Raw genomic sequence first — 13,762 nt, 5'->3', positions numbered from 1 at the left:
GTCCTCAATCTTTAAAAAACGTTCGTTTTAGTCGAAAAAACGAACGTTTTGAGGACTAAAACGATGACTAAAAACAAAATTTTGAGGACTAAAACGAACGTTTTTCTAAAGAACGAGGACCAAATCGTACCTTACTTTGAAAGAGGGACGAAAACCAGAAACGGCCAATAGTTTAGGGACTAAAAACATATTTAACCCTATCTTATTTTGTGTTTTTAAGACACTAATTAATAATGGTCTCATGCATAATACATGGATTTATCCTTCTGAATGTTATTGAAGAGGATATAGGTGTTGATAATTTGGTATGTGTTAATAATTTTTGTTTGTACTATTTTCAAATAGACATTTAAGACATTCTAATACTAAAAGTTTGAAGCAATCTGAAAGTTGAATGAAAATGACAATTTTCTAAACATAGACTTATAGGATATCAAGAATCATATTTCTATAAATATGAAGTCAAGCAATGCATATAAGCACATAATAGTTATTTTAGGTGGCCCTCATCATCGCAATAAATCATATATAATATGTACTAAACATTAACATTTTCTGTTAAATAAGATTATTATTATTATTTAAAAATATGAAAGTTAAATAAAGATTGATGTTGGACATAACACCAATTCGAACACATCCCTACACTTTCAATGTTGGTAAGGAAGGTCAGAATAGAAGGAAAAACATTTAGCTTCCTCTTCTCTTCTTTCAATTATTTTGCTATTCTGAGTAAAATTTAAAAGATTCCTTTCTCATCTTCTCTCTTCTTCAATCATATTGTAAATTATCCTAACCAATAAATTCTGTTCTTTTCTACCTAAATTTTAGTTATATATTTTTTCTTATTTATTTATGTTGGTTGCTTCCATATTTGTAACTTTGAATATGTCAAATAAATTGGTATCTATTATACATATAAATGGAATAATATATGCCCTTGTAAAAAGTAAGAATTATGGAAGATAGAATTAATTTTCCGTAGGAAAGAATTTTAAAAAGGACATGAATACAAGATTGAATTCAAAAGAAAAAGACAGAGATTGTGTTAAAAAGGTGTTGCCAATGGCCTGAAACAGAAATTTACAAGAAGATCTTCAACGTCACTAACAATCTATGCTTTTGGAGTTATAATAATGGTCAAACATAACGGAATACTAATAATGCTATAGCTTATGATATATAGCATTATGATGGGGCGGGATAAAGGTTTGGGCCTGGGCATTTCCTTAACTTCTATGAGAGTTACTTCCTCCACCATCACACACTGCTTTTTGCACCTCTTCATTCTTCTTTTGTCCTTCAATAATATTTAAACAGATGTGAATATGTGTTGGATTCTTAGACGATTGACAATATCTGTGCACGGATATCGACATCCGTTGAAGAACAAACGAATGTCGATATTCGTCCACGGATGTTGACATCCGTTTAAGAATGTGCACCAGGAAAATTGATAATGAGATGAACCTCTGCACTTTTCCATCTATCTAAGTCTGGAGTTGGAATATATGATAGGAACATCAAGTAGTATCGAATTCTCATTGGAGTACTAGTGTTTGGTTCTTCCCCTTAATGGCTAGCTAGCTTTTGAAAGTGGGTCCCCCAATTGCCTTGGTACTTATCAATTTAAGGCTCGTTGGTAATGTCTCGAAAAAAGCTGTCAGCAAAGGGTTCACCGAGTGAAGAATTGTTGAGTGCAAGTTGCCGAAACGTGGGCCCTTAGGTTGGTGCTAGGAACATAGGTATCATGGGGTGCCCAAGCCCCACATTGAGTTGTGTGGAATGCTTGGTGGAGTATCATGTCTGGAATTCTTGGTGAAGAATAAGGATGCACCATGGGAATGGGATAATTAAGCAACTGGGTGGACAAAGAGAGAAGAACATAGGCGGGGTTCTATGTCTGTGCGTGAACAGAGGAAGAGAGAAAGCAGTTTGTGTGCCATCAAAGAAAGATAAAAGTGTAGGGATGTATAGAGATTTAAGGTTTTAAAAAAGGTAAATAAAGTTAAATGGTAAAAGTTAAATTAACGTAATGTATTTTTGGAATAAAAAATTAATAGGGAGGTGTAGGAGCACTTGGGGTGGTGGAAGGAGCAACTCTCAACTTCGGTTCAAGAGAACTTTGGTAGTTTGTTTGTTTTGCACAAACGCAAAACTTGACTCTTAATACATGATAAATTGTATTCTTGAGCAAGAATACAAGGGAACCATATTTTGAAAAGGAACCGTAAGGTGGGTTTAATATGTTCTTTACATTATTAATGCTATGTGGTAGTAAGTATTGTGAGATATGCACTAAAAAAACTGAATTTAATAAGGATAATCACTGTTTTATGAAAGACTATCGATAAACTAATTTGTCGGTAAAAGTGTTGTCAATAAGATTTATTGACATATATTGTCTTTAGGTAATTACCAATTGATAATTTCTAATAGATATATCTATTGATAATTATTGAGATATATCTGTTAATAATTATATGACTTAGGTACAAGACATTATTGATGGATTTATTCGTCCATAAATGCTATGACAATTTTTAGTACATTGGACTTTATTTCCTACCTACTAGACAAACGTCCTTAACATAAACATTGAAAAGGCAATATTGATAATGCCTACCACACAATTAAATCCAAACAAAAATTAATTTAATACGAGACAAACATCACAAACATGTTTACAAAGCAATTTAAACAAACATAGAATTTTTAAAAGTATGTCTATAAGCAACAAAGTCCTAATAATCTACATATCCATCAAAGTTGTGCTTAGGGTCAACTCAGGAGGCAAGCAAGCGTGGTGCGTCTCGTCATCGTTGCGCTCAACGCCCCTGAAAAGGGCGCCCGGGCGCGATCCAGGAACATCCTGCGCTAAGGGCTCCAGAAAAGGGTAGCCAAGCATGAGACAACTTACTTTGGCACTGAGGGCCCCCAAATGGCGCTCAACATTGTTGCGATCTCCCTTCTTTGATGCTTTTCCATCTTTTCTCGAGTTCCAACTCCTTACTACTTTCAAATCTTCTTCAAATCATCTCAATTCCTGTTGAAAACACTGAAATCTAGCACAAAGCCATTAAATTCACCTTCAACTCTCTTATTCATCAAAACCATGATTCCAAGCTAGTTTCTAAGTCAAAAAGGGTGTTTTTAGTATCAAATAACGGTAAATTCAACCGTTATCAGTTATTGATGGTGGGATTATGGCTTGAGTGGGGTAGGTTGGGCTGTTGTTGAGACTGTGTTGGACTAGACTCATGTTGTTGAAGACAACTCTATGCTTCTAGAGGCAACTCTATCCTCATCATTATGTTCTTCTAATGCATCAAGACATAACTCTTGCTCAAATCTAACGTGTGAAAGTCTACTTCAAAATTCTTCCTATTAAGGAATTAGTTAAATAATAATAAAAGTTGGAAGTTTAGAGGAAATAATAATAAAAGTGTTAAGTTTAAAGAAAATAATAATAAAATTGTTTTCTTACATGTATCCTCCAAGACCTTTCTTCAACAAACTAGCCAGATCCCTTTCAAAGATGAGTTTGCTGAAATACCTCATCAACATGCATAGGCCACCTTAACTCTTGTGTCTATAACATAATATGAGATTATATTAATATATATATATATATATATATATATATATATATATATATATATATACATCAATTTTAAAAGACATAAATTATATCATAATATTATAAAAAAAGGAGTCAAGATGTATACCATACGAATGACATGCACATGAGTGGCAATAGAACCACCTGTGTGTGGTTCCACCTTTATTTAAAGCTTTATTCCTTTGGGTTGTAGCATATTTGTTCCGATAATTAGAAGAATTTCAATGTGCTAGCAATAAGTTCCATATGTGCTCCCCAATCCAATAAAGGGCGTTCTCTTGCAACCCTAACATCTCTAAATATCTTAAATAGTTTGAGATGCTTTGTTATGGATTTTTTTTTTTAATTTGAATTTCATGCTCAGGTCTCCACTAAACCTTCATGTGTAACTATAAATCAAGTTCAAATCATCTTGATGACACAATATACATGGTATTTAAAGTTCAAAGTCATACACAATCTTATTGACGAATGTATCTGTCAGTAAATTAAACAACCACATCCATGGGTAAACTTTGTCGGTTTCTAAATTTCACCGATAGATATATATGTTTGTAAGTTAAAAAAAATCCTTCAATACATCCATTAGTAATTAACATTTATTGACGAATCCTATTTCATGATAAAAGAATTTCGAGGAAGATTATCTAAAGATTAACTTGAAGACTTCATCAAAACTTTTCTCATATGCAATATCAAATAATTCATTTTGAAAAACTTTAATGGTCATCATTTCTACAACTATAAAAAGGAATTGAAGATGAAGAAAAAAATATAAAGAAGATAACATAAAAAAATATGAGAGGAAAACAACAAGTGGAAAAGAAAAAAATATACAAAAGAAAAAAAATTCAAAAGATTGAGCTTATAACATATACAACAATTGTTTAGTCTCTGTAAACAATGAGTGTGTGAAAATATATTGTAATATTTTCCACTTTGTAAACTTTTTATGTGGTCTTTTTTAAGAGATTCTTTTTACATTATTGAAAGTTCTTAATCTTAAGGAAAAATTAAGAATGTATAACTTGGAGATGTTTGTATACTCATGTAACCTAGGTTTGTGTACTTGACATAACTTGGAGAGGTTTGTGTACTTGTGTAATCTAGAAAAGTGTGTTAGCTAGTTGTAATCAAATTTTATTTTATTAGCGGAACCTTTTAAGTTCATGCTTAAGGAAGAATTGGTGGACATAGTCTCTAAGTTTGGAGGAACCAATATAAAATCCTTTTTGTGCTTAATTTGTTTGATTTAAAGTGTTTCAGTTTATTTTGTTTGAAAAGAGTTTGAGATTTTATTCAACTTCCTCTTCTAGAGCCTATTGAACTAACAAGAGTTTGATATCACTTAGAACTATTGTGAAAGTCTTCCTACAAACACTACAAATTAAATGTAAATTTTGCTCTCAGGCTTGTTGGGGTGACATATTAGGGATGAAGGATCATCTTACTAGAACAAAGAATTATTCCTTATTGTAATGTTCCAAATGACGTGAATGAAATATTTGTGAAGCTACTTGAAAGTAAGGATAAAAAAAGATGAAGATAACAACTTTGATTGTGCAAAAGTTACAAGAGAAATGGAAACAAGGAAATAATGATCTCCAACATATGACAATCAATGCATCTTATAGGAATAAAGAAGATGCAATTCAAGAATTTTGCAATTGCATTTTTGGTAATGCATTGCCATTTAATCTTGTAAGGAGTCTTCTTTTTATCCAAATGTTAAAGGTGCTGAAGAGTATGACAAATGTTTAAAGCCTCCTTATTATGAGGTAAAGGTTTCTCATTTGAAAAAAAAGCTATGGATAATGTACAACATGTCTAAAAAATATAGGAATGATTGAGAATAATGGGATGCACATTGATGTGTGATGGTTGGACAGATTGAAAACAAAGATCACTCAATAATTTTCTTATTACTAGTCCAAGTGAGATTTTTTTTTATAAAATCTATTGTTACAAGTGATGTGATAAAAGATGAGAAAAAATGTACGAATTGTTGGACAACATAATAGATGAGATTGGAAAGGAGCATGTTGTCTAAGTGCTCATAGACGAATATTTTATTTTAAACTTAGGACAACTAGGTGAATGTTAATAGAAACAAGAACCAAATTATTTTAGTTCCCTCATGCACAACTCACTATCTTGATTTAGTTCTTGAAGATATTGAAGAGTTTATGATATTTTACAATAGCGTTGTCAATGCAAAGAAAATCACTCGTTCAATATATAGGCAGCCATAGGTTCTTAATTTTTACAGAAAGCACTCTATTGGTCTGACACATTTTGCTACTTCTTATCTTAAATTAAATTGTATTAAGCAACAAAAGAAATGCTTTTATATAAATGTTTTCTTTAAATGAATAGGTTAGTAGTTCACGTAAAATTGAGGCTAAGCAAGTGATGAATCTAATGTTGATTAATCACATATCAATCATGGCTGAAATGTTTGATTTCACTTGTATAAGTGTTGAAGCTCTTAGATGGTGATGTAAAACCAATTTTGCCATATATTTATTAAGTAATGGATAGAGATAAGGAGTAAATTGCTGAAAATTTCCAAAAGAAAGGAACAAAATATAAAATAGTGTGGAAAATTATTGATACTAGGTGGAATTTACTACTACACAGGCCTCTCCATGCAAAAAAAGAAAGAAAAACATACCATCTCAATTCTAGGTAATCTAATTACATCTAAATTTGTCTTACTAAGTAGCACTACCTTCTTTGTTCTCATCAACTTATTTTTATTGTGTTAGATACCACTACAACACAGGCTTCGATTTGGATAGTGAGGTGATGGTTTGTTTATATGAAACATTTCAAAGAATGGTTTTAGAGGTTAGAACAATAGTTGTTATTGTTTAATAACTTGAAAAATTCAAGGCAACTATGGAGATTTTTGGAATGGACATGACAATAGTTATTAGAAATAAGAAACAACCCATATTTAAATTACCCTCATTACCATTCTTATATGATTTATAAACTTTTAATTACATTAGGGTTAAATATATTTTTAGTTTCTAAGTTTGCACGTGAAATTAAATTCTCCCTATCCCAAACCTTGATACAATTTGATTCCTACACTTTAAAAATGAATAGATATAGTCATTCTAACTCAATAGTGTTGAATAATTTTTACGTGTCAAATGAAATTTCAGGTTGACATTTGAGTTGTTTACACTGTTTGACATGTTCCAACTCAAATGTTAGTTTGAAACATCGTTTAATATGTAAAAAAAAAAAAACAAAAACTAATGTGGTTAGGTTAAAAGAACTATATTAATTCATTTTTAATGTTTGAAGACCAAAATGTATCCAAGTTTGGGATAAGGATAAATTTAAACTTTGGGTCCAAGTTTAGAGACTATAAACATATTTAACTCATTACATTATAAGTCAATACTTATTTGTTTTGATAGCTCTTTGGTGGTAGAGTTATGGAGGAGAAGGTAAAGAGCTACATAGCCATAAAAGTATTGAGCCTCACAAGTATTACGATGGGATGTGCAAGGAATTTGAGGATATTTGACCAAATGCATATCAAGAGAAGAAATAGATTGGAACAACAAAGATTAAATTTTCTTGTGTATGTGAAGTACAATCTTCGGCTCAAGATGAGACAAAAGAGTAGAGAAGAAAAGAGAAAAAATTATGATCCCATATGTTTGTTGAATATTGAATCCGATGACGAATGAATCATTGAAATTTTTTGTTTTATTTATATAAATGGATGCACATGAGTGTTTTGAATTGATGAAGGAGCTGAAATAAAAAAAAGAGAAAAAGATGCAATTATTTCTATTTGGAGTTATTAAAAGTTAAAATTTCAAAGTTCAACAAATTAGAACTAAAACTTATTTGTTTTTCTTTTGCTAATATAATCTAGAAACTTAAATGTCAATACCAATAAAAATGAAAAATTTATAGTAAGAATTGAGGAAGAAGTTGAAGGCATTGAAAAAGAGCTTTCAGTATAAGATGAAGATGATTTGAGTGATATAGATTTTGGAGAGGAAGAAAATGAAATATGAATTATTAGGATAATTTTTTTAAGTTATTTAGTATCTATAAGAAACAATCGTAATATGCAGTAATTATGCAATAGCAGCAAAAACAATATTCATTTTATAAATGACTATAATGCGAAATTTGTTTAGTAAATTGTAAGAATATTAAGCAACAATCATAAATCTTTACATATTTATATATCTTATATATTTAAGTATATTTTACAATTTTTTTTTAATGTTTATGAATGATTCGAAACGATTCATTATTCAAATATAAACTATCCGATACATAATTGAACTATCATTGTCAATTTTTCTTAAGAAATTTTCCAAGTGCACCGACAGACCCAAGATCAGAAAATACAAAGTACATTCACATATCGTTACTTAGTTTTGAAGGTATTCATAATTTAAAAAATAATGAAAATAACAACATTTCAGGAGTTAGTATGAAGTTACTGGTGTCGGATATTTAAAAAAGGTAAAATTAAGGATTATGAAGAACAAAGGTTGAAAAGTTTAATATCATCAATTAGGTCTCTAAAGTAACAGCAAGGAAAAGAAGAAGTTTTGGTTTGCATAAGATTTGGGCGTCTTCTTGTACCGAAAACCCAATACAGTTGTTTTGTACTTTTTGTAGAAATCTCACAAGGATGGATTTTCTGCACTATCATATTCATGTGCATAGAATACTTTATACCTTACATCAAAGCCTAAAATTGGTAAAATATGAAGTCAAGAGAAGGCAGCAATCTTATCACGCAGAACGTAAATTTGAAGATCTGTAACTTTGTAGCAATCAAAATTGCCCACCGCTCATTCCATTTAATCACGTACAAAAGGGCTAAATTATACACAATAGCATTGCTTTCATCCTCTTAATCACATAACACTCCAATGCTTATAAGGCTTATTTTTCTTCTGTCTCTTTCTATTGTACTCACCACTTGTCTTCTTAGGTGCACATCAGTTAGCTCTAATCAGCTACTAGTAATAATAATTTACTATTATTTTTGTGTTTCATCTTTCACAAACCGACCCTTAATTCTCATTCTGCTTTCTGCGCGAACTTTTCGTGATTCGTATCTGATTTGCTTGTGATACCTGTTTCCACGTCAAGGATGTCAATTCTATTTATTAATCAATCTACAAACAAATACAACACACTCATCAAGATCATCATGCACATATCTATCTACTTATATCTCAGATTGCTTCCACCAATTTCCTCTCTATTCAAATATAAACCATAAAAGTATGAATAAATTTTACTTCTTTAAGCTTCATTTAATGTTTAATGCCCCATAGCAATAAGAGGGGCATCAAAATTTGTATGAATTCAGATTCATAAATGTAAAGGCATGGAATAGAGCAGACGAGGGAAGCAAAGGAGAACCTTCTTGTTTTCTTCTTCTCTCTGTAACGCAATAATGCCGAATCTCTTTCATGACTTGTTAACTCTTTAGGAGGCTTTAAATAATTTGATGGTTGTCCTTGCTTCTTACTATAATCACTCACCGAATTATCAGAAGGAACAATTTGATTTGCACGATCACTGCTTTCTCCATGCCAACAAAACACACCTGCCTGCACATTCCCAATTTCAGCTTTGCTTCTCTTTTTTCTCACTTATGTCATGCACACTGCATTCAATGCTTCCACACATAGAACACCAATCACTACTCCCTTTAGATTAAATTTAATACCAGGATACTTTAGTCCTTTCATCTCTTTCAATTATTAAAATCTGTCACCAATCAATGATTTCTTCAATGACTAAAGTGCTACGTGATTTACCTCATATGAAGGAAACATATTAGTCTCTGTGTCACGTTCAAAACCCGTAGACAAATTTTCAAATTGCTTTTGTGGTTCAGCAGCATCTACTTCTCCACCAATCAAGTCAGCCTCCAACTTTATTAGTTCTCCGAGCTGACTCACAATTTCTTCTCTCTGTCTCCCGCACGCACCCTTACGATTCTGATTCAACAACAATATCCTGAAACATGTCAAAATCGTAGCAATACTCAAACATTTTCATGTGCACTTTTTAACACCCAAATTCCAAAACATCTACGATCATCTCAGTCCAAACCAATTATACAAAGACAAAATAAACGTTACAACATTATACAAATTTCGGTTACATTTTCTATTTTCACAACCAAATAAAAAGCTCTTCAATCTTGAAAACACTTTCAGTCAAGACTCCTAAACTTGGTGAGAACTCAGGAGTACAATGATCTCCGCAATGCATAACTTGACGCGACAAGGAACGACATTAAAGCGAAAACACATACCTTATAAGAAGAAGAGGAAGAAATGAAATCTTCAGGACCAAAAACAGAAGGAGCATTCCACACGTGCAAATTGGAAAGGCCGTCGTGATGGGAACTTCCTCCCTCAGTTGAAAGGAGAGATTCTTCGGTAAGACCCAAAAACATTAACATCTGAGTGACAGAAGGGCAGCCAGAGAACCCCTGAAGGGATCTTCGTTGGTGTTGCCGAGACAGCAAGTGGTTGTTATGGTTTTGGCAGTCACAGTGGTGGCAGAAAACAGAGTTCTCTGTATAACAGAGCACCGATGCAGGGGAATCGGCACAGCCATCACAGAGCTGTGTGCGGGAGTGCTTGGAGAAAATCTGGTTGGGAAAGTGGACTTTGCGGTCACAGAAGAAACATAACTTTGCAGAATCTGCTCTGCAATATAGAAGAGCAGTGAAGTCCCCACAATAGTCGCATGTGCTCTGTTTCATGTCTTCTTCCTCTTACCTTATTATACTCTGAATAGATGATGAGTGCCAAACACAACCTGTGTTGCTTTGGAATCTGAAAGAAGGGCTTTGAGATCATCTAAGGGGAAAAGGCAGAGGATATAATCATTTTCAAGAACTACTATGAAAGGGATGGTTGACTTAGTAAAAACAAACTACCAAATTTTGTATTAATGCGGAGATCTTTAGAAATTGGTTTAAATTTTCCAAATATAGGTTTTCTTAAGTTGAATCTGTTTAGTTTTGTCAACTTTTAATTGTATTTACATGTTGAGATGTGAAAATTTTATAATAATAATAATAATAATTTATCGAGGAAAATGTTTTATAAAAAGATGACTTTTGATTATTGAATCTTCTGAATCATGCCTGATTGGCATCATCCTTCAAAATATCTCAACCGGATCGTGTGTTTTTAATTTTGAACTTTCTTTTTTTGCACGCAACGCAAACTCCCATTTACTAAAATTAGGAAAAAGTTGTATAGTCTAAAGGTATCAAATTTACTAAAATTAAGAATAAGTTGTGTTGTGAAATTAGCTTTGACTCATGCATGATCTATCCATAATTAGGAAATGAAAACAAAAGTACAAAACTAATGATCAATGGATTAGTGGCTTGGTCTAAAATTTTGATTTTCTCAACTAATTACTAGCTTACTTCTCTAATCATAATTATTTAAGAATTTAATACGTGGAAGAAAGATATTTTCATTCAACCAACATAGTTAATCACTCTCAACTTGTTTATCTTTTCATCACCATTTTTCTTCTAGGAGATGTGTATGCAATCTTGTGTCTTCATCCTAAAACATGGACATAAATAATAAAAAACCCAATATCATTTGAAAGCTACTTCCTCTCATTCAAAGAACGTGTAGCTTTTACATCAATTTTAAAGGAGTATTGATTTATTTTTCTTTTCCAATTGAATAACCGGTTCAAAACCTTGTTGATTGATCGGGGGTGGTGGCATAGTTTAAAAAGACTAATCGAAACATGTATTCAAAACCAATCTTAATTATAAATTTAGTCCAAAACGTGTCATAATGATTGATAGAATTTTATCTTTTAAATATATTTTTAGTTTTTAAATTTTAAAAATATTGAATATAGTTTTTTTTAACTTAATTATATTAATATTTTATTTGTTTATTAAGCAATATACACTAACATTTAAATTATTTATATAGTTTATTACATTCTAATTCATGAATATGAAACATTATTTAATAAGTTTAAAAATTTAAGGTTATCTGATTAAAAAAATTATATTCATTCATTTTTAAAATTTAAGGTAAAAATAATAAAAGTTTAAAATAAAGATAAAGCTTAATTTCACGTAAAAAATAAAAATATATTTAAGTTTTTTCTATAATATAATTTAACATGAGATGATAGAAAAAAAAACAAATTGTCCTGTGTTGGAAATTTGATTCATGTGTGATGTTGAAAGGATGAGGGTAGAAGAAGGGTAATGGTTAAGATTATAGTACAATGTTAGGTAGGTTGATGTTGGAATGGAATGGAAGAAACAGTGATTAAAGATAAGGAGAGAGGGAAATGATGGGATTAAAGAGAAGAGAAGGAGACAAAAGGACAGTTGAATTCATTTTTTAGTATGAAAGTTCATATGGGGTGTTTGTGTCTTCGGCCCAAACTTCCTTTTCTAAACTTTCGGGTACGAAACTTGGGCTCCACCTACACACCTTAATCATCCAAGGGTGTTTCACCCACACCTCCAACCATTTCACTCTACACCTCCAATTTTTTAAAATACTCTTAATTAATTAGAGTGATTATTTGTTAATTTTTTGTTTATTGAAAACTTTTGTGCCCATTGACTACACCTCTCTTACCCTTCTACTCTGGTACCCCATTTCATTTTTATTAATAGGGTTAAATATGTTTTTCATCCCTTAAGTATCACACGATTTTGGTTTTAGTCTATACTCAAAACTTTGATGGTTTTTAGTCCTCGTAGTTTTGAAACTATTAGTATTAGTCCTTAAAAATGGATGGCGTTAAGTTTTAGTAGATGTAGCAAACGGTGAAGCCAAGTTTGATGCCAACTGCACTCTTAATGGGAATGAGAATGAGAATTTGAATGTGAATGTGAGAGAGTGCAGAGCGTAGCTGGCATCAAATCTGGCATCGCCGTTTGCAACATCTACTAAAACTTAACGCCGTCCATTTTTAAGGACTAATACTAATAGTTTCAAAACTACGAGGACTAAAAATCATCAAAGTTTCGAGTATGGACTAAAACCAAAATCGTGCGATACTTAAGAGACGAAAAACATATTTAACCCTTATTAATAAATCCTACACCTCAATACCCCATTTGAATTGCACGTCTCATAATCTTTTTTTCCTCTTGAGTATTTTTCTTTGCCGCTCATATCAAGTGAAGGTGATGGTACGCTGAGTGCTTCGTGGTGGTTCATTCGAGTGCTTGTTCTATTACTCTTGCTGGTTCGTGGTGATGCCTTGGAGTGCTTCTTCTTGTACTCTTGGTGGTTCGTGGTGGTGCGTTAGAGTGTTTGTTGTTGTTGGCTGCATTGAAATAGCTGGAGGAAGGTTTTTGTTAATCTGCATGCAACGAACATGAATCGAATATAAAAATTCGAAAATGAACATATTGGTTATTGAGATCCGATGTTAGCCAAACTCGGATGTGGACATCCGATATAAAGATCTTCGGATATAAAAATTCGACTAACTATTTACGTTTTATTTTAAATTATATTCTTCATGTATACGTTATATTAGTTTAATTTTTTTAGTTTTATGTATAAGTTTATAAGGTATTATATAATTTTTAGTTAATATAATTTAATTTCTATACTTTTTTTAAAATTAATAAAATTGTTATTTCATAAAAAAAATAAGCTTAGATGAAGCTATCATATATATGAAATGTCGAATCTATATAAATCGGATGTGAATTTCCTATGCTTATAATTTTAGATGCCAAAATTCAATTTAACTTTAATATATTATATAAAACTTAAATTATATTACTTATTTAATTATTTAATTATTATTTTTAAAATTTTGTATGATTTTTTTATGAATTTATAACGTAACAATATAATTTCTAATTAATATAAATTAAAATTTTGAATTTATTAAAATTAATAAAAGTAATTTAGATTAAAAAGAAAAAGTTTACACTCTCTATCAGATTTGTATATCCGATTATATATATATATATATATATATATATATATATATATGAGTTTTGTTTTAAAAATTAAATTATATTACTTATTTAATTATTTTATTAATTTATAATTATTAAATTTTGTATGACTTTTTATTAGTTTATAACGTAATATA

At 31.0% G+C, this 13,762-nt stretch overlaps 1 protein-coding gene and 1 pseudogene across 1 annotated transcript; one reads left to right on the top strand and one right to left on the bottom strand.

Annotated features, from left to right (window-relative positions):
- Positions 1 to 4,126: 4,126 nt before the first annotated feature.
- Positions 4,127 to 7,332, top strand: LOC148194344 (uncharacterized; annotated as a pseudogene).
- Positions 7,333 to 8,106: 774 nt separating this feature from the next.
- LOC124843894 (zinc finger protein CONSTANS-LIKE 13-like) lies at positions 8,107 to 10,575 on the bottom strand. Its single transcript, XM_047320729.2, has 4 exons — positions 9,948 to 10,575; positions 9,445 to 9,627; positions 9,044 to 9,234; positions 8,107 to 8,751 (listed from the first exon to the last, which is right to left on the bottom strand). Exons 1-4 carry the CDS (start codon positions 10,401 to 10,403, stop codon positions 8,655 to 8,657), a joined length of 927 nt encoding a protein of 308 aa, XP_047176685.1. The 5' UTR covers positions 10,404 to 10,575; the 3' UTR covers positions 8,107 to 8,654.
- Between the last annotated feature and the right edge of the window lie 3,187 nt (positions 10,576 to 13,762).

This window comes from Vigna umbellata, chromosome 8, assembly GCF_029865625.1.
Source record: "Vigna umbellata cultivar VRB3 chromosome 8, Vumbellata_1.0, whole genome shotgun sequence".
NCBI classification, from domain to species: Eukaryota; Viridiplantae; Streptophyta; class Magnoliopsida; order Fabales; family Fabaceae; genus Vigna; species Vigna umbellata.
This window is presented reverse-complemented; position numbering and strand designations above follow the sequence as displayed.

Coding starts and splice junctions, on each gene's coding strand:
- LOC124843894 (XM_047320729.2), bottom strand. CDS start 10,403: ATGAAACAGAGCACATGCGACTATTGTGGGGACTTCACTGCTCTTCTA. Junction 9,235..9,444: donor ATATGTTTCCTTCATATGAG/GTAAATCACGTA, acceptor GGGAATGTGCAG/GCAGGTGTGTTTTGTTGGCA. Junction 8,752..9,043: donor GAGAAGAAGAAAACAAGAAG/GTTCTCCTTTGC, acceptor ACGTGGAAACAG/GTATCACAAGCAAATCAGAT.